This window comes from Mustelus asterias, chromosome 15 (assembly GCF_964213995.1).
Source record: "Mustelus asterias chromosome 15, sMusAst1.hap1.1, whole genome shotgun sequence".
NCBI classification, from domain to species: Eukaryota; Metazoa; Chordata; class Chondrichthyes; order Carcharhiniformes; family Triakidae; genus Mustelus; species Mustelus asterias.
In genome coordinates, this window is record NC_135815.1 from 4,845,422 (window position 1) to 4,865,976 (window position 20,555).

A 20,555-nucleotide genomic window follows, 5' to 3' on the forward strand; every position below is an offset into this window, starting at 1 on the left:
AGTCCAGTGATATCTTTCTGCTGTTTACAGCTTTCCCCCTCAATATTGATCACACAACAGTAATGTCAGCTGAAATCTTTTTAATTATGCCCAACGCATTTAAGGCAAAATAAGTGGTATCCAGTATAAACTTTTCTTCTGCGTTGTATGTTCTAGATTTGTTAGTCCTATACCTTTCCTTTGTGGCAAAGTATTTGCTCTGAATTCTCTTTAGCTCCTCCTTGAATGACTCCCACTACTCAGATATCAATTTACAATTAGCACTCAGATTATTTCAGTTGCAAAAGTGGATGATGAAAATGGAAGAAGGATCAACAGATGGTGGCTGGGTGTTGGGTCTTCAACTAAATGTTTCCTGGTTCAAATCTCTTTTCCAAGCCCCCATTGTCAACGATTTGTGACATAATTCATATCCTTGGGCAATGGAATCACTTTCAGTGAATTCTGATCTAATCCACCTATGACAGAGGAGAAGTAGTATTTTTGGGAAGTCAAAGGGAGTCTTGTGTGAACAGCTAGTTATTACCTGTGGCATTTGCACTCTCCTGGGCATGTGAGAGGTGGTTTGATTAAGGGCAAGCTGTGCAGAATTTGTGGCAAAGCTATTTTAACAATTGCACCAGGCCCACCATACTTCCTGCAAGTTAGTGAACAGTTCTGGTAAAGTCCAATGTCGTTTGAACGTAACTGATAAACTACAAAGTTATCAGCCATTTTTAACACTATCATCAGAGAGGGTTGGGATAGTTTCAGCACATACTAAGGGAAAAAAACATGATTTTGACCCTATTGTCTTTCTCCCAAATCTCTATGATCAGATCGATCATATTGCTAACCATGTCCTATGAGATTGGTTCAACTGGAATTTTGAAGGATGAGAGAAGGTTTGATCGAAACATATAAAATTCTACCAGGGCTGGACAGACTAGATGCAGGGAGGATGCTTTCTCTGGTTGGGGAATCTCTCACCTGAAGAAGGAGCTTGAGACTCCGAAAGCCAGTACTGCCAAATAAACCTGTTGGACTTTAACCTGGTGTTGTGAGACCTCTTACTGGGGAATCTAGAACCAGGGGACATAGTCTCAGGATATGGCATAGACCATTTAGGACTGAGATGAGGAAAGATTTTTTCATTTAAAATGTGCTGCATTTGTGGAATTTTCTACCACAGAAGGCTGTGGAGGCCATGTCACTGAATGTATTCAAGAAAGAGATAGATAATTTTTTAGATTTTAATGAAGGGTTATGGGCAGAAGACAAGAATATGGCATTGAGATAGAAAGTCATGATCATATTGAATGGTGGAGCAGGCTCAAAGGACTGAATGGCCTATGCCTGCTCTTAATTTCTATGTTTAACCTGATAGCACTAGCAACAGGAATAAACCCATGACCAGATTGTTGTGGGGAGATTTTGTTTTGTGTATCAAGGATTATTCATGGGTCTATTGATCCACGAAAATATTGGGTCTGAGGTGTTCCAATCACCTCAGACTCAGAAGAACTGTAGCTTCAGGTTTAATTTGAATGAAAATATTATTAAGAATAGGAATTTAGTGTTCCAAGTCTGTTTATTAATAGTTTTCAGACCCTAATGGCTGACTATTCATTTCCAGCCTGATGAAGCAATGCTGGAAGCAGAGGTCATTGCCCTGTTGTTTACTTTTTACTTCACTGTTAACGAACTGTTTGAATCTTTCAGTGTTGCATTCTCAATGGTGCATCTTCTCTTCTTCATTAATAGGAAGCCCTGGAGAAAAAGGTGAACGAGGCAGTCCAGGTATTGGGAAACCAGGAGAGCGAGGTTTACCTGGACCCCCTGGTAGGTAGCTTTGTCAATGGGCAAACATTTGTATGGATCGTAGTGTGCAAGATGCATGACACACAAAATGTTGTTCCTCCTAATTTACTGGGGTGTCAACTGAGCTAAGGAAACAAACCAGAATGCTCTCCTCTGCTCAGTTCTGGTTCCAATATATTGGGGGGTAATTTTAAATTTGGGTGATTGTGTAACAAATTGGATATCCATTAAATGCCATATCTGATTTTGCTTTACAATGACTTCAACAGCAGTAACTCAGAATGAGCTTTGGGCAAATTATTTTTGCATTCCTCTTCATGCCATGTTTTGGCCAGGCAACTCTCACTTCCCGAGAGAAATATAAAAACTCCAAATTTCCATCCCAAAATTTCTGACATGTTAAAATTAAACACAGTTAGACCAAGACAGAACTAAATTGGCAGAAGGTGCTGGGTGGTTTTCATTACAACTTTGCAGTTTTCTCCCCGGTTGCTGCAGCAGTGTCTGGGAAATTAATTCTTAATTTCTGGAAACAATCTGTGATTGGCAAATCCTGGAGGACACTTTGTTATTACCTTCTTCCTGCATGAAACTCCACTGGCAAAAGCACTCATCTGGAAAGAAAAGTGCCAGTTACCGATGAGCAATAGCTAGTGGAGCTCTGAATCATACCTTGTCCTGGGAATTCTAAAACTTCACTTAATCATGATTTTTGTTTGTTGAGAAACACATGATCTGCAGTGCACATGGTTTGCGGGGCCCTAAGCTGCAGATGTCCAGTTGTTCTGTTACCCGTGATACAGTTCATTCCAACACAAATATTACATCAGCCTCTCATGGGTCAGAGTGAGGCAAAGATGACACCTTCTTTTATTTGTTTAAGGTAGTCTTATTGCCTGAGACATCCACAGTACTTAATTTTAAAAACAGTCATGTATTAATTGGTTGCCTCCTACCCCCAGACAAATGATTTGATCATTAAATGGACATCAATTTGTTGTGTAAAATAAAATGAAGTAAATAGTGATTCATTTTCAATGTGAATGATCAGAATGTTTCATTTTCATTTCGGAAGCAGGATGAGAGAGAGAGAGAGACCCCATGGGAGTTGGGGACGGGGGAGCAGGGGATGGGTGGGGGGGGGGGTGGGGGGGTGTGGTTTGTGGCCTCATTTATAACATATGTGTTCTGGAATTACATGAAAGCAGTCTAGACAGCATGAGGACCAGCTGCCAGACAGGTTTGAGGTTAAACATGAGTTTTTCCAAGTTAATATATAAAGAGAAAAAAAACAGCACAAGTAATTTTAAACTGCTACTGTTACAATACACAGGTGCAGATTCATTCTTCCCTCTAGATATAATAGTGTTGAAAACTCTTCATCTATTCAGCAACAAACAGGGAAGTAATTAGTGGGATGCAAGGAATCACATATTCAGTCTAGATCTGTAGATGAATGCTTACTATTCTATTTATATACACATCTATTTTACAGAGTTACACATTTAAACTAAACAGCAAGCCTGGTAGAAGGTGTGTCTTTGTGCACATTCATGTGCGTTTGTGATAACAAACTATCACAAACCACACACCCCCCACCCCTCGCTCCCCCGTCCCCAACTCCCACGGGGTCTCTCTCTCTCATCCTGCTTCCGAAATGAAAATGAAACATTCTGATCATTCAGATTTGAAAATGAAACATTATTTATCATGCTTGCATGTTTGTGCATAAGATATGCATAGCAGCACACATCTTGGGGAGACGATGTGTGCCAAGGATTATTCATGGATTTACTGGTCCCATGAAAACTAGTGGGTTTGAGGTATTACAATCACAATAAAAACTACAGCTTCAACTTTAATTTAGAACATAATTGGCAGAGGAATAGGATTTAGTAAAGTCTGTCTGTTGATCCTGTCGTAGAAATAGAATCGTAGAAACCCTACAGTGCAGAAAGAGGCCATTTGGCCCACCAAGTCTGCACCGACCACAATCCCACCCAGGCCCTACCCCCATATCCCTACATATTTACCCGCTAATCCCTCTAACCTACACATCTCAGGACACTAAGGGGCAATTTTTTAGCATGGCCAATCAACCTAACCTGCACATCTTTGGACTGTGGGAGGAAACCAGAGCACCCGGAGGAAACCCACGCAGACACAGGGAGAACGTGCAAACTCCACACAGACAGTGACCCAAGCGCGGAATCGAACCCAGGTCCCTGGAGCTGTGAAGCAGCAGTGCTAACCACTGTGCTACCGTGCCACCCTCTCTTTGTAGATCACGATGGCTGGTTATTCATTTCCAGCTTCATTCCTGCCTAATAAAGTATTTGCTGGAAGTAGAGATCATGGCACTGTTATTTTTTTGCTGCATTTTCATTTTTTAACAAACAATCTCAACTGTAATTCCCCCCCCCCCCCCCCCCCCCCCCGCCCAAGATACAGGGGGGAGTCTTACCAAAAAATGGCAACGTTGTTTATGGTGAGAAAATCAGCATGGTTCTCCCCAGAGAAATACGCTGATTGTCTCTCCAGATCTTATGACACTGCCTAAAATAATCAAGGGGGCATATTTTGCAGGGTCATGCAGATGGGTAGGGCCTCAACACAACAGCAAAGTCTGGTTGGACAGAGACCAGCGCACCATCTTTAAATGGTGCCCTGATCATAACATGTATAAAACCCCACCCACCTCAATCATCGGCCCCATCCCTCCCTCCTCCACCGATTCATTACACCCCCCACACTGACAGAGCTGGCACCACCTCCCTCCCCCCAGTGGCCATTGCCAGCCCCCCCTGCTCCTCCATCTGCTCATGGCCCCCACTACATAATGAATGTGAATTCCAGCCACATCTCCTCCATGAGACTCCCACTGGAGCCCACCCTGTGGCACAGGTTGACACTGCCAGGGTGGTATGGTGCCAACCTGGCCGTGCCAAACTTTGCCAAGGGGGAGTGCCAGGCCATTGCCTGACCCTGTCCCTCCCTCTTACAAACTCATTCTCATTCCTACAGCAACAGCATCCACTTTTTAAGTTTGGTTTGCTGATCTTTCAGTGCAAGAGGGCTTCTTATTGGCCTTGCAGCTTTGAGAGCCCCCTCCCCACCACCTCAACCCATCCTTATTGCATAGCAAACACACCACCCAGCCACTAACTGACCTTTTTGAAAATTGCATCAGGTTTCAGGCACCGATGCAGTGTGGGGTTGGGAACTGGAAATGGTCCCATATCAGGGTCCCAACCAAAATGGAAATTCAGCCCATTGTGCAGGCTGACCTCCAAAAAATGACCACTCTGGGGACGGGAGTTTATCGGGGACAGAGAATACCAAAGGGCTGCAAGCACAACCAGAATTGTATCCCAGTGCCCTCAGGATGCTCGTGTAAAGAAATAAACAATTGGTCTATACTGGATCTGTCCTAATCACTGTGCTTGTTTCATAGGCCCATCCGGACAATCGAGAACTGGCCCAACAGGTCCTCCAGGTCCAATGGGACCCCTTGGACAACCTGGTCGCCCAGGACGTTATGGGTCTCGAGGTCCAGCTGGCCCTCCTGGTTACTGTGATTCTTCAATGTGTGCAGGCATTCCTTACAATGGATATCCAGGTACGTTGTAATTTTCAGAATTAGTTCAGCAATTTGCTGAGTTTTAATAAATTAATTTTGAAATCAGTAAGTGATTAGGCAATTTGTTTTAAACACTTTTAAACATCTGCTGATTGGGTGAAGTTATCCCCTTCTTTAATTGCTTTTATAACCATAAACAATCTTTTAAAAAATTCTTATTGATGTATAATTTTTTAACACAATTAATTAACATGAATTAAACTGAGGCACTAAAAACTAATGAGCTTCTTATATAATTTGTAAACTAACCACTCAGTAGGCAAGTAAAGAGTTTACACCTTGGTAAACTGGAGAATGATCGGTCGACCATTCTGTCCTGCACTTTGCAATGCATGATACCTAATTGCACCCAAGCCATAAGGTAGAGAACAAGAGAAGCATCCATTGCAAAGATTTATAAAGCTGTGACTTGATTTTTTTCTTTAAACTAATGAAGTGGCTGGAACATTTGCTAAATGCTCCCGTGGCTGCTTATATAAATCTGAATTTAAACAGGTGACTAAACTAATAAGTAATTAAGTAACATCGTAGGTTACCACATGGCTGTGCTGAAATGTATCCTGGGTTAACCCTGGTGCTTGGAGAACATAATATAAAATGAAGATCTTGGGAGAAGAGCGATCAATATGGCAAGTGATTTGAATTGACTGGCAGCCAGTTTGTGCTGTTTGCCACCTCATATGTGGAAGAGGTGATGGAGACAGTGAACAGCTGGAGTCAGGGTGAGTGCAGTGTCAATCCACATGGTATCAGGAGCTGAGTGGAAAGACCAACAGGAAGAGACGAGGAAGGGTCAGTGTGAAAAAAGAGTGAGGGCCACAAGGAGGTTGCCAACCTTCTCACTTTTCTGGGAATGTCCAGCAGTAGCACATGAACAAACAAACATATGAATTTCTCTCTGTCTAAGTTAATTCCACAAAGAATTCACCTCATTGCCATCTTAAATGGCGGGCCTGTTACTTTTAAATTGTGTCCATAGTTCTTTCAGCATCAACACTGTCAAGTCCCTTAGGATCTTAAATGTTTCAATAAAATCACCTCTCATTTTTCTAAATTTCAATGGGTACAGACCCGACCCAGCCAACCGTTCCTCATAAGACCATCCATTCATCCCAGGAATCAGTTGAGTGAACATTCTCTGCACTGCATTTAATGCAATTAAATGCTTCCTTTTTAAAAAATTGATTTGATTTGCTTTATTATTGTCACATTAGTATACAGTGAAAATTATTGTTTCTTGTGCGCTATACAGACAAGCATACCGTACACACAGAAGGAAAGGAGAGGGTGCAGAATGTACTGTTACAGCCATAGCTAGGTTGTAGCGATAGATCCATGGAAGGTCCATTCAAAAGTCTGATGGCAGTAGGGAAGAAGCTGTTCTTGAGTCGGTTGGCATGTGACCTCAGACTTTTGTATCTTTTTCCCGATGGAAGAAAGTGGAATATGGTATGTCCGCAGTGCGTGGAGTCCTTGATTATTCTGGCTGCTTTTGCGAGGCAGCGGGAAGTGTAGACAGTGTCAATGGATGGGAGGCTGGTTTGAGTGATGAACTGGACTTCATTTACGACCCTTTGTAATTTCTTGCGGTCTTGTACAGAGAAGAAGCCATACCAAGCTGTGAGAAAAACCAGAAAGAATGCTTTCTATGATGCATCTGTAAAAGTGAGAGTTGTAGCGGACATGCCAAGTTTTCTTAGTCTCCTGAGAAAGTAGAGGCATTGGTGGACTTTCTTAATAATAGCGTCTGCATGGATGGACCAGGACAGGTTGTTGGTCATCCAGACACCTAAAAACTTGAAGCTCTCGACCATTTCTACTTCGTCCCCATTGATGTAGACAGGGGCAGGTCCTCTACTACACTTCCTGAAGTCGATGACTAGCTCCTTTGTTTTGTTGACATTGAGTGAGAGATTATTGTCGCTGTACCAGTCCACCAGATTCTCTGGGCCCGATTTTACCATTTTGATTCTAAGTGCTAGGCGGACTTGAATCTGGGAGTGTTTCAGATCTGACTTTTAAACCTGTTCTCAGGCGTCCCTATACGCACTCTGCCTGAAAAAAAATCAGCGACTCTGAATCAAGCTGCAGGAGCCTTTGGGCGGGGCTTATCACGCCCAAAGTGCTGCAACTCTGCAGTAAAAAAAAGAAAAATGCTCCCCTGCCACATTGCTCCCGGGCCAGATAATGCCTCCCCCTGGCCCCCACAGACATTGCCCCACCCCCACAACATAACTGACCCCTTAATCCTCCCACCCCCGCTACCCAGACTGATCGCGGCCCCCTGCCACCCTACCAATCGCACGCAGAGTGACAGCGGACCCCCCTTACCTCCCACTGATCACACGCTAATTGGCAGCGGACCCCCCTTCCCCCCCACCGATTGCACGTAGAGTGGCAGTGGACACCCCCTGCCCCCCCCGCCCCCACCAGAGATCCATCTAACCCACCTCCCTCCCAGCCTCACCACCGGTTTGAGTCAGAGAGCCGCCAAAAGCTCTGAACCTACCTCTTCAGAAGCTGGGGGGCCCAAATCAGACCTTTGCGGACCATGTCTGTTTTGCGCTGAATCTGGACAGGTGAATGCCGTGGTACTGGGGGAAATGCCAGTAGGTTTGCAAATGCATTTAAATTGACATCACGCCCATTTCGGGCACAGTACAGACAGAGTCCATTTTCAGCGATTGGTAAAGGGGGCACAGGCATGGAGGTGGGCATGCACTACTTGCCTTACGCATGACGTCACCAAGTTTCCGTGCCCAAAAACGGGCGCAACTTGATGGTAAAATTGAGCCCTCTATCTCTTTCTTGTACTGCGTTTTGTCATTGTTTGAGATCTGACTCACAATGGTGGTGTCATCAACAAACTTGAAAATCGAGTTGAAGGGGAATTTGGCCATACAGTTAAAAAGGTGCATAAGAAGTATAGTAAGGGGCTGAGGACAGAGCGTTGCGGAGCACCAGTGTTGAGGATGATCGTGGAGGTGGTGTCGTTGCCTATCCTTACTGATTGCGTTCTGTGGGTTAGGAAGTCTAGGATCCAGTTGCAGAGGGAGGAGCTGAGCCTCAAGCCACGAAGTTTGGAGATGAGTCTTGTAGGAGTAATGGTGTTAAAGGCTGAGCTATAGTCTGTGAATAGGAGTTGACAGAGGTGTCATGATTGAAGATTTTTCCCCATTTTTACAAATAATGCAACAAACTCTCAAGGATTGGTACAGTATAACATAATTTTTTTTGCACACATGGCAGCTGGTGAAATTTAAATTTACTTGATAAATCTGGAATTGAAATAAGACTCAGCAAAGATGCCATGAAACCAACGCCAATTATTGTAAGAATCCATCAGGTTAACCAGTTTCCTTAAGGGAAGGAAATCTGCCATACCTACCTGGCCTGGCCTCCATGTGATTCCAGAACCACAACAATATGATCAGCTGTTAAGTGCCCTTTGAAATGGCCTAGCTGCATAGCTCTAATGAAGAGTCCCCAGACTTGAAGCAGGAGCTCCATTATCTCTCCACGGATGCTATCAGATCTGCTGAGAGTTTTCAGCGTTTTCTGTTTTTGAATCCTATTCTATAACCATTTGGAACTGTCAATCAAACTGTTCACTCTCCTGGCACCCCTCCTGTGATAATATACGGTGTATAATCAGTTGTGCACACTAAGCCTATAATGATAGGCAGATTGAAATAGCAGGTTTATTTTTTTAACTCAGCACATTTTTTAAATTGAAAGTTCTCAGAATTAAATCCCTTTGACAACTTTGACAGTTCTGAGTTTTGACAGTTGACAGCTTGATAGTTCCAGTAAGTTTATGCACTTGTTACACACATTCATGTCGACATTTAATAATCCCAAAAGATGCCTGACCTACATCAAAGGATGCCTTACTTCTCCCAAAGTGTGCCTTATCTCTCCCAAAAGTGTCCCAGGAAAATATGCAAAAATGCCTCACCAAGGTGCACTTTGACTGTCCAAATAAATCCACAAGATTTAGACCTCCTCTTATCAGGTTATCTCAGGTTTCACACACCTACCTCACCAAAATCACACGAGGAGAGGCAGCTGCAGATTTACATGGCCAACTGCTTCCATCAACTATTGATGTATGATTTATTAGCCTGCAAGAATGGAAAATGAGTTTGGGGGCAGGGCTTCTGGATTTGGGCCTTTGCTGGCATTTTTCCTCATTTGGAGAACCTCTCTGCATGAAAATTCAGGCCAAAATATCAATGATATGTTCAAATCATCTGCCATTTCTTTATTTCCTATTACTAATTTCCAAACTCATTCACCAGAGGACCAACAGTCACTTTTGTTAGTCTTTTTTAAAAAAATATTTGTAGAAACGCTTAATATCTTTATATTTTCTAGCTAACTTTCTCTCATACTCAAATTTCTTCCTCCTTTTCTGTCCAGCCTTCTGATTTGCTATTAATCTTCACAGAGGGACATAGATCAGCTAGATCGTCAACATCTTTTCCCAAAGGTAGGGGAGTTTAAAACTAGAGGGCAGAGATTTAAGATGAGAGGGGAGAGATACAAAAGGGTCCAGAGAGGCAATTTCTTCACGCAGAGGGTGGTGAGTGTCTGGAACCAGCTGCCAGAGGTAGTAGTAGAGGCGGGTACAATTTTGTCTTTTAAAAAGCATTTAGATAGTTACATGGGTAAGATGGGTATAGAGGCATATGGGCCAAACGCGGGCAATTGGGACTAGCTTAATGGTAAAAACTGGGCGGCATGGACAAGTTGGGCTGAAGGGCCTATTTCCATGCTGCAAACCTCTATGACTCTATTACTCTAATTGTACATTTTTCTTTCAATTTGAGTCTACCTTAAACTTCCTAAATTCGTCACTTGTCGTGTATCCTTTCCCTAGAGTTTTTCTTTCTTACTGCAGTTCATCTTTGTTGAGTTATGAAATATCTCCGCAAATATCTACTACTGCATCTCTCCTTAACCTATTTTCCCATTTATTAAGCCAGCTGTCTTCGTACCCTGAAGTTTAAAACATCAGCCTGAGATCGATTCCTCTCTCCCTTTAATTAAATGCAAAATTAATCATGTTATGATCAATGCCACCTACAAGTACCTTTACAATGAGGTCATGAATTTATCCTGTTGCATTACACATTACCAAGTGTAGAATAACTTGGGGTGGAATTTTCCAGCTGTTCATACTGACGGAATTCTCCAGTCCCACTGCAGTAAATGGAGATTTGGCTGAGTGCCAAATTCTCCGTCCTCGCTGCAGTGGCATCAGGGCCTGAACAGCCAGTAAGATCACACCCCCGCTCTCTGGTTGGCTCAAGAATGTTCTGCTCCAAAAAACATGCTGTGAACTAATCTGTGAGGCTACCTTTGCCAATCTGATTTGTCAATCTGTATGTAGATTATATCACCTATGACTACTGTCATTCTTTCTCACAAGACCCCTTTATTTCTTCCTGCATACCATAGAGTATTGGTACTCTTCCCATAGAATCCCTACAGTACAGAAGTAGGCCATTCGGCCCATCGAGTCTGTACCGACCACAATCCCACCCAAACTCTATTCCCGCAACCCCACACATTATTCTGCTAATTCCCCTGATACTAGGGTCAATTTTGCATGGCCAATCCACCTTACCTGCACACCTTTGGTCTGTGGGAGGAAACTGGAGCACCTGGAGGAAACCCACGCACCCACACGGGGAGAATGTGCAAACTCCACACACACAGTGACCCGAAGCTGGAATTGAACCTGGGACCCTGGCGCTGTGAGGCAGCAGTGCTAACCACTGTGCCACCGTGCCACCCTTCAGCTGCCTTATTATTTATCTAACTAAACTGATTCTACATCTTGATCTTTCATAAGGAGGTCATCTCTCCCTCTCTCTAATGCAATTCTTAATTCACAGAGCTACCCTGCCACCTTTGTTAAGCTGCCTCTGCTTACAAAATGATCCCAGCCTTTGTTATCTTGCAGTCATTGCCGAGACTTTCCGGCCCCAATATGGTGGACTTTCCCACACTCCATTTAAATCCCTGTTGACTTTGGCAGGACTGGGAGACCCCACCAGCAGGAGGGGCCAGAAAATCCTGCCCTATATGTCTGTGATGGCTACTAGATCAAGCATATTTATTTATTTTTGAGTGGCACAGAGACTGTGGGCTGAATGCTCCCGTTCTGTGCTATTGGATTCGATAATGGAAGGTGAATCCACTGGAAGAATACAGGAGTTCCTCCCAGATGAGACAATGAGAGGAAAATGTTTAGCCTATGTACTCTAAATCAGTGTTGTTCAATAGAAAGTGCTGACTAGCTGCAGATGTGACTATATTCCACATTTAGTAATTTAGTGGAACAAGTTACAGATACACTCACAGTGGAGGTAAATGTACTGCAGATGCACATTATCATTATTCAGTAACCATGGAAATAAAGCAATCAAAATGATCAAAGAATATACACTATGCTTTTCATCTTGCCATTTAAACACATGCACAGAAAGTTAAAGGGGGCAATTCTCCCAAACAAATCTGTGTCGAAGTCATTGTAAAAACTGAAGTAAATCCCGCTGTTTTTTTCAGCGGGAGTTTCAAAATGGATCTTCCACACTCTGTGCATTGCAAAGTGCACGAGCGTAAATCAGTCCAAAAATCACTGGGTGGGGCCCATTCCCACTGGAGAGGCCAGCAGCACAGCGTTGAGCGGGTCACTGCGCACGTTTCGATCTGTCATTGCAGAGATCAGCGCATGCACAGCGGCCCTGCATTTCCGGCCTCCCGATCGCTGGCCAGCTCGATCACTGACCAGCCCCGCAACCCCCACATTGCTGCCTCACCGACCGCCCCCCCCCCCCCCCACGCCCCCCCCCCCCCCCACCACACAACCCAAACGCTGGCCCCTCAAACGTGTCCGGCCAGCCTCGAAACCCCCTGCCCCCTTCAATCTCATCCCCCGGCTGCCCCAATCTCCCGATCCCTCCCCAACCCCGATTTCCCCCCCTGCCCCCCCCCCATCGGCAGCCCCAGCCCCTCTAACAGGCTAACCAATCCCCCAACCCCAATGACTAGCCCCAGAGACTAGAGAAGCTGTAATTTTTCTCCATAGAGATTCAATAGCGGTGTCAACATTTGGAAGGTTTTTGGGGAAATATGGAGAAACCGTTTCCATTGGTGGGAGGTTCAGTCAATACAAAGGACAGATTTAAGATATCATTTTATTCTCTCATGGAATGTGGGTGCCACTCGCAAAGCCAGCATTTGTTGTCCATCTGTAATTTCCCCTGACTTAAGTGGCTTGCTAGGGAATTTCATAGTTAAGAATCAACCACATTTTTGTGGATCTGGAGACATTTCGGGGCCAAACTGTTTAACAATGGCAGATTTCCTTCTCTAATGGACATCAGTGAATCAGATGGGTTTTCAGAACAATTGACCTCGAGGTGAGAATCCCTTCCACTAAGAGGTGGAACTCCCACCCTCATCTTCTTAAGGCCATGCAGAGTGCATTGTGGCATATGGCATTATGCATAATTTAATGTAGATCAGTTTGGGACTGACATTTTGACTAGATAAGGGGTGGGGGGTGTGGGCGATAATTCAGCCCTAAATGTTTCCACTTTTCTCATTCTTGTAAACTCTGGACCCATTCTACTCAATTTCTCTTAAAAGCACAATCCCCCACATCCCAGGAATCAATCCAGTGAAATATTCATTGCATTCCCACGAAGGCAAGTATACTTTCCTGAGATGAAGAGAACAAAACTACACTAAGTATAGTCTCACCAAGTCCTTATACACTTGCAGCAAAACCTCTTTTTACCTCTTTTTTTCTTGCACTGAAATCACTTTATAAGAAAGATGAATATACCATTTGCTTTTCGAATTGCGTGTTGCCTGCTGCAACCCAAGAGGAAAGCTTACATTTCACATTCATAATTCACACCTAGGGTTTGCACTTGTGGTTCTTGGAGTTTCACGCATGAAATATACGGGATTGAACCCACATACAAAGATACAAAACTCTTAAGTTTTGGAGGGATAATATTTGCAAACTGCAGGCAAGCATCAGTTGATTAGGAGTCATATAATAAAGTAGTGCGTGATGTCATGTGACTAAATACCACATAAACAAACAATATAAATCAATCCAACTGGTATTGACAATTTTAATGTCAAGGTAGAGAATGAGAAAACACCAACACAGTCAGATCCTGTCTGAGAGACGTTGGCTAATTTTCTGGCAAGAATATGACTTGCTCTAATAACCGAGTCAAATTAGATTTTAAAGCACTGACAGGCTGTTGAAAGAAATATCCAATCCTAAATTACTAATGCTATAAATGGTGACGTTGAGTTCCTTTAACTAAATCAGGAATGAAACATGATTACAAATGCAAATTTAATACTCTTTGCTTAAAAATAAGTATATATTTTAACAGTTAACTTTTTAAAGTTCATTATTAAACTGCCTTGTTTGGCTTGCAGGATTGCAAAAAAAGCGTGCAGTATTTAGACACAAACCTAGCCCTACATGGCACGACTGATTTTTGAAAACATTATAAAAGGGGAATTGCTTTTGTGAAAAATAAATGCTTTCCAAAATCTCTCTCCTTTCGAGGAAAGAGAGCCGACAACATGTCCCTGAAAAAGATGGTATCACGTCTGAGCAGTACAACAGCAGTTTGACATGTATTGCAGGTTTAAACAAATGTAAGATCTGCTAAACCTGCTGTGAACTTGGTGTCTCTTTCTGGCAGCACAAGGCAAGAGATTTTAAAGAAGCATTGTCTTCCTAAGATAAATGTTTGGCAATTTTAGTTTGTTTGTGGACAAGAGGTATTGCACAGCAACATAAACTATATTTAAGTGACACATATGAAAATGACACATAGCTTCTTTTGGCCCACCTTTTCTTCCAACCTTTCCGAGCTGAAGAATAAACAGTTTGCAAAAACAATTGCTTGTAGAGGTGTTCCTTTAATAATCAAATATCAAAGGTTTTTCAAATTGTGACAAGATTAAGTACAGTCTGTTTCTTTATTAAAAACAGCCGACCGCTAAACTTTTCAGCCAGAATTTTTTGGGGGTGGGCGAGGCTCGGAGAATGGCATTCTCCATTGGCCTCAGGCGGAATTGTATGAACCTCAGGCGAACCTGCCAGTAAAATTCCACCCTTAGATTTGTTACCTAGCAGTCTGCCTTAAAGGACGCCACAAATGTACCCATTCAGAAGAATCCAGCATGTTCCTGGAGGGTCTAAGACCAGTCTTTAACCCATCAGCATAGTTCCTGCCCCTCATTACTGTAAGGCAGGATATACTTCTTAAACTCTATCCCACATGTGGAAATATTAAGAACTTTATTATTCCAGTGGGATTTCAGTCGTTACTCAGATATTTCTTGGAAGCAAAAGGCTGTAGACATTGCTTGCAGAAATGAGGTCATTGCTCATTTTCAGTGTGTAAACCATTATATCACTAGAATGGACCGTGTTTCATATCGATATCTAACAGCCCCTGGTAGCCGCAAAGAAAGACCCAGGACTCAACAGGTAGCCAATGAAAGTTCCCTTTCTATATATTTTTTTCATATAATAAAGTCTTGTGCATGTACTTCCCATCAAGTGCATCACACTTTCCACCAATGGCATCACTGTTCTTGTTTCTTCATTCTCTTTCACAGTTAAGAACAAATATAGTTTTCACGACGACCAAATTTTTTGATGGTTTTTCTCCAAAAGTTTCAATTTTCATCAAATTTTAGGAAATCAGGAGGTAACTTAGTCAGTAAAGTTTATACAGCCTAACACATGCATTAAAAATAATCAATTCTAATTGAATCCACCCATAATAAAACTGCATGTGCAGGACTGCCTCTCCCTCACCCACCAATACCACTGTGCAATTTCCATTCATCCATCAAATCAATATGTAGGACTTGCCTTTGTACAGAGCTTCCTCCTGCCTGACCAACCCCTGTGTACTGGCCATCCTCTTCCTCCTAAATATCTGTGTGTATAACTGCTCATACCCTCTGTGCACAAGACTTCCAGGCTGGAATTTTACTGCCTCACCCACCCCAAGAGGCTCGCAGAACGGAATTCTCCATTGGCCTCGGGTGGGATTTTACGAGCCACGCCCAAACAAGGTCGTAAAATCCCACCCCTCAGTCCCCCAATGAATGAATGATCTTTGCCTTCCTAAATCCCATGTCATAAGCAATGCAATATTTCAAGTCAAACTGTTGCTGGAACTGAGCTCAACTTGAACCACAAAGAAAGCTGACTGAGAATAAAGATGAGAACAATTTGTTATAATAACAAAAGAACTTTACAGCTACTGATTGATCCCTAAATAGAGACACTAAAATTACTGCAACTACAGCTGTAGCCAGTCTTATGAAAATAAACACTTAAAAAAAAATAACAGAGTATAATTAAAATTTTCAGTCTGATTTTAAAAACAGTTAAATCAATTAAAAAGACTGTCAACATTTAGGGGTAACTTAAGGCCTTGAAGTCAAATACGTCTTGGAACTTTAACTAAACAAAAATACTAAAACTTCATTTCAGTTTGCAATGGTTCGACCTATTGTCAATAACAGCACTTCAAATGTATTGATTTAGACAATAAATGCAATTAAAATATTGGCCAAAGTTCCAGAGAGGTTGTGTTACATCTTGATTGGTGTTGATTGAAGGCAAGCTATCTTCCTGCATTTTTAAATGTGACTGTTAAGTCACAAGACTGACTGAAATTTAACACCAACCAGGCTGGCAAAGAACCTGGGCAACCCAGATATGTTAACTGTCTAAACATTGTGATGTGATATGTGTTTGATTTTTTGTTCTGAATAATTAAAAACAAAATAGAAATAGTTCATTTATTCTCCACTGCAGAAGATTTAAAAAAATGTAGCTGTTTTTCCCAAAACTAACGACATTCTTAACCTGTTTCAGGTTCCGGATAAATTTTACTAGATTACCCATGATGCTTACAAAAAACCGAAAAGCCCTGTTTCTGAAATATTTGTTCCCGAGCTTAATAAGAAATGAGCCTTTTTGGAAAATTCACCAGGAGTTGATTTAACGAACTCTGTTGATCATCAGTTCTTCATAAGGAGAGAGAAAATCACACCTACTAAACTAAGAAAGTTTGCAGTTTCTATAGATGAAACAGACGTCAGAGATGCCTGTCCTTTTAAGGTTGTTTCATCGTGAAGCAAAAAAAAAAGTTTCACTCACGAACAAGGTTTAAACTTACTACTCACCTTGTGGAGGTACACCATTTACAAACTACAGCAACAAAAACACAGACTTTTAGCCTGGAATGTTCAGTTGACTTTGTCGTATTGTTTCTGTAAATAACTAATTGCAGCACCTCAAAGGTTCAAACTGAATCACAACCCACACCAGCTGTAACATTATTAAACAGGCTTCTGCGTCCAGGCCTGCTGCTCGCTGCCTGCCTTCCGAAATTGTATTAGAGCACCAAGTAAAAAAAAAAATAGAAAGAAGCGGTAAAACTAGTCCTGGCTTCAAGATGGGTGGCAGTAAATTGGCAGCTTGTTCTACAGCCTGGCTGAATTTCTTATCCAATGGAAAAGAAGATCGGGCAGATTGTAAAACTGACTACCAATTCACTATTGTCCGTTTTGTGTTGTCGAGAGAGACCAATTTCACCTCCAAACCTTTTCTGGGAGTGGGAGATAGGAAAAATAATTTTTGTTTCAGGCTTCTTGAACTTCATCGTATAAATTATTTCTTTCAAAACTTGGCTTGGCTAATAAAGTGTGCTCATAAATGCTGCATGCAAGATCAATGTAAAAAATCCCAAGTGGATTTGCTATTGTGGTATTCCAACAGCACAGAAGCTTGTAACCCATGTACAGCAGCAGAAATTCACAGCATTCCCAATTGGGACCTGCACCTGGAGAAAGCATTGGTTCAAACTTCAGTTTTATCTCCAATCCATATCCCCATTGAGCGTTGCTCCCTCCTGGCAGACTTTCTCGATTGGTAAATTTGAATCTCAAATATTGGCAAGTGTACCTGCCATTGGTCTCACTTTATTTCCCCTTTCTCATGCAATTCTATATTTCCTGAGACCCATTTTGCTGTTGTGCCTTTATTTAAAACTGTAATCACTGTTGAATGATTCTCCTTCCTGTCATTGATTTGAATTTAATGGGTCATTTTTAACAGCCATGGGCAGTTCAGATCATAGTGTTCGGTATTAATAGTGATCATACTAACAAATTCATATGTAATTCATTTTAACATCAGGTTCAATGACTTTGTTTACCATCCCTTTACTAACATTGCACAGTACGATTTCAACTGCCTTATCATAGTGTTGATTATACTTTCTGTGCAATTACTGCTTCTTTTGTTCCAAAAAGTTCTCTTTAAGAAAATGACAATTTTACAAATAACAATTTTACTCTTCCCCATTGCTGTTAGAAAATAGTAAATGAGAAAAAGCTTCTTTTTCAGATGAATGTAAATCAAAATATGCGTACAAATTTATGTAGAATGTATATGTTATAAGAATTTAACTTGTATCTGATATGTTGAAATCATGTCTAAATGGGGGTGTGGTAGGTTGTCGATTATAGTGTTTGTTATATAAGACCCATATTTCCAACCAGGACGATTCGAGCCGCAACCCTACCGACCAGAAACCCATGTTGTGCCCATAGAAAGGGAAGAGGAAGAAGCGATCGACCGAACTGAAATCGAAATTCAGTCGCCTGGACTCCGCCGACTCCATTCATGAGGAATGTTCATCATTGTTCCAAAATAAAAGTAGGGGGAGGGCGTGTAGATGAGTCATATCAACAGACTTTCAACCTGTATTTTATTGCTACATTCACGTCTGCAGAAGCCTCAATGTTTTTGATCACCTAATTTAGCCCCTGTTGAGCAATTAACCAATAAACCTGCTAAGGTTCGACTTATAACTGCTTAGTTTTGGTTTTGGCTCTGACCGCAGCCTGATCCTCAAAGAGGGAAGAATTCTTCTGGGGTCTCCACCACAGCACAAGCATGCCCGTTTTAAAATCGTATCTTCAACTTTGCTGTGCATGGCATCAGGAGCACCTTTTCCACATCCCTTGTAATAATCCGATCACATTAGGGAATCAGAGTAGTAGGAACTATCCAATTGCGACATGTAGGAATATCGTACAGAGACACACAAAGATCCCCCTCCCCCACCGCCCTGTGCAAGTTACATGCTGCTAGAAAAACAAAGCAGTCGTAATTTTTCTGACCATGTTGTAGCCATGAATGTTTGGTTTTTTTTCTGGCCCTGCCCCGTCCCTGCTTATTAGTGTTTGAAAGCCAGGACTCCTGCACATGTGACTGATGCAAAAAAAAATACTCTTTCCCAAGCATAACCCCTGTGTACTCTTGATTTGTCACTTTCCTCCATTGTGTATATGCTTTTACATAGTAACTCGCCCATTCTGTTGGTCCTAGTCTGCATAGATTGGGTTTTAACTGTGCCTCTGTTCACTTTAGTTACACTGCAATCAAAAAAATAAAAAAAATTTAGTAAATGATTTTTTCAAAACAGTAAAAACCCCAAAAACCATTTTCCACATCTAGCCATGGACAGTCTCCTCCTCCCTTCCAATTCACAATGGTTATTCTGCAACTTTATCCCATGTTAGCACTTCAAATGCTATTTAAATAGCCATAATTAACAAATGACAAGCTTGTCGACTACATTCCAATTATATAGCATATCTGTATTTTCAGTTATAACCTTACTAGGAATATGTTACTTTATCTTACAAGTGTATCAGCTGGTTAAATCAAGAATTAGGTACAACACACTCTTAGAAAGGATACTGCTTTAAATCATTTTACCTACCAATTACAATACTTAACACTGCTTATTTTTTTTACATTAAGACGTTAATACTTTAAAAGTAAATGTGCTGGTTCTCAGCAGATCTATTACAAAGGGTGGTGGAAATGCATGTCTGTGATGTATATTTAGTATGGAACCTTTACCAGAATATAGTGTTCTCAGAAACTAGAATGCAGTTGGAATCTGTTTGCAAGACTATGGAAATAGAATTGCTGCTTCATATTTGTAACTGCAGATTGTGAATTTCACAGCCTAAATTTCCTATTTATTTCTGAAATAAAAGAGGCATTTTTCAATAAAACTACTGAAATTAAACTCGACTCTTGTGTCTTCTTTCAACCAATGAGATTTTTCTTTCGCTTTACTTAGAATAACACCAGGGATGAGGGAGTTCCATCATGTGGAGGCTAGAGCAGAGAAGGTTAAGCAATTGATTTAATCAAAGATATTCAAAATTATGTTGGGTAAATAAGGAGAAATGATTTTCACAGAAAAGAGTGCCAAAGGACACTGATCTAAGGTAACCGTCAGAATGACCAGAAGGAGATGAGAATTTACTTGCACATAGCAAGTTGCTGTGATATGGACTACAGGGGTGTGAGAATGAGTTGACGCGCGGGACCAACTGGATAACCCTTCCGGAGAGCTAGCACAAACATGATGGGCTAAATAGTCTCCATCTGTGCTTTTATGTTTTCAAGATTTTAACTCACAAGATGCAAGAAGAGCTATCCAGCTTTCTGGCTGTTTCTGGCAGCAAACTTCTGGCCATGCTGATGGCTCACTCACCCCACCCCCCCCCCCCCCCCCCCCCGCCCCTCCCCCTACTTGCAGGGTCCCCGGCGATGGAGAGTGCAAACAATGGTAAATCCCATTGACCAGAATATCCCGACACTGGTCAGTGGTAAGCTGCCTCCAGAAAACACACCGCAAGGGGAGGGGGGAGTCCCGCCCAATGACTGTAAGCTATTTTAGTTTCATTGTTACACTGATTAGTTTTATGGATTGTATTTTTAAATCCTGTTTGTAATATTCTTTGGTTAAAGAAAATGTGAGATAACTTGATGGGAATGCCAGTTTGGATAAAGTGTTTTTGATCCCAAAGTCTGTAGAGGGTCTAAATCATAAAGAGGTAATTTTCAGGAATCTAGTGGTGTGTACAACAGAGCGACAGTTGCGTCATTACTAAAAGATAGACACAGAAGTTCCTGTCTCCAAATGGTTGGAGACTGGATGTGACATGG

At 41.9% G+C, this 20,555-nt stretch overlaps 1 protein-coding gene across 2 annotated transcripts in view; it reads left to right on the forward strand.

Moving 5' to 3' along the window:
* The window catches only part of LOC144504285 (collagen alpha-1(XII) chain-like), a 284,762-nt gene extending 265,136 nt beyond the window's left edge, over positions 1-19,626 (forward strand). For both annotated transcript variants that reach the window (XM_078229390.1, XM_078229389.1), the window contains exons 65-67: positions 1,744-1,821; positions 5,255-5,419; positions 18,083-19,626. In XM_078229390.1, coding sequence (XP_078085516.1) covers positions 1,744-1,821; positions 5,255-5,419; positions 18,083-18,210 — 371 coding nt within the window. In that variant the 3' untranslated portion in view covers positions 18,211-19,626. The remainder of the gene's footprint in view (positions 1-1,743; positions 1,822-5,254; positions 5,420-18,082) is intronic.
* Positions 19,627-20,555: the final 929 nt, after the last annotated feature.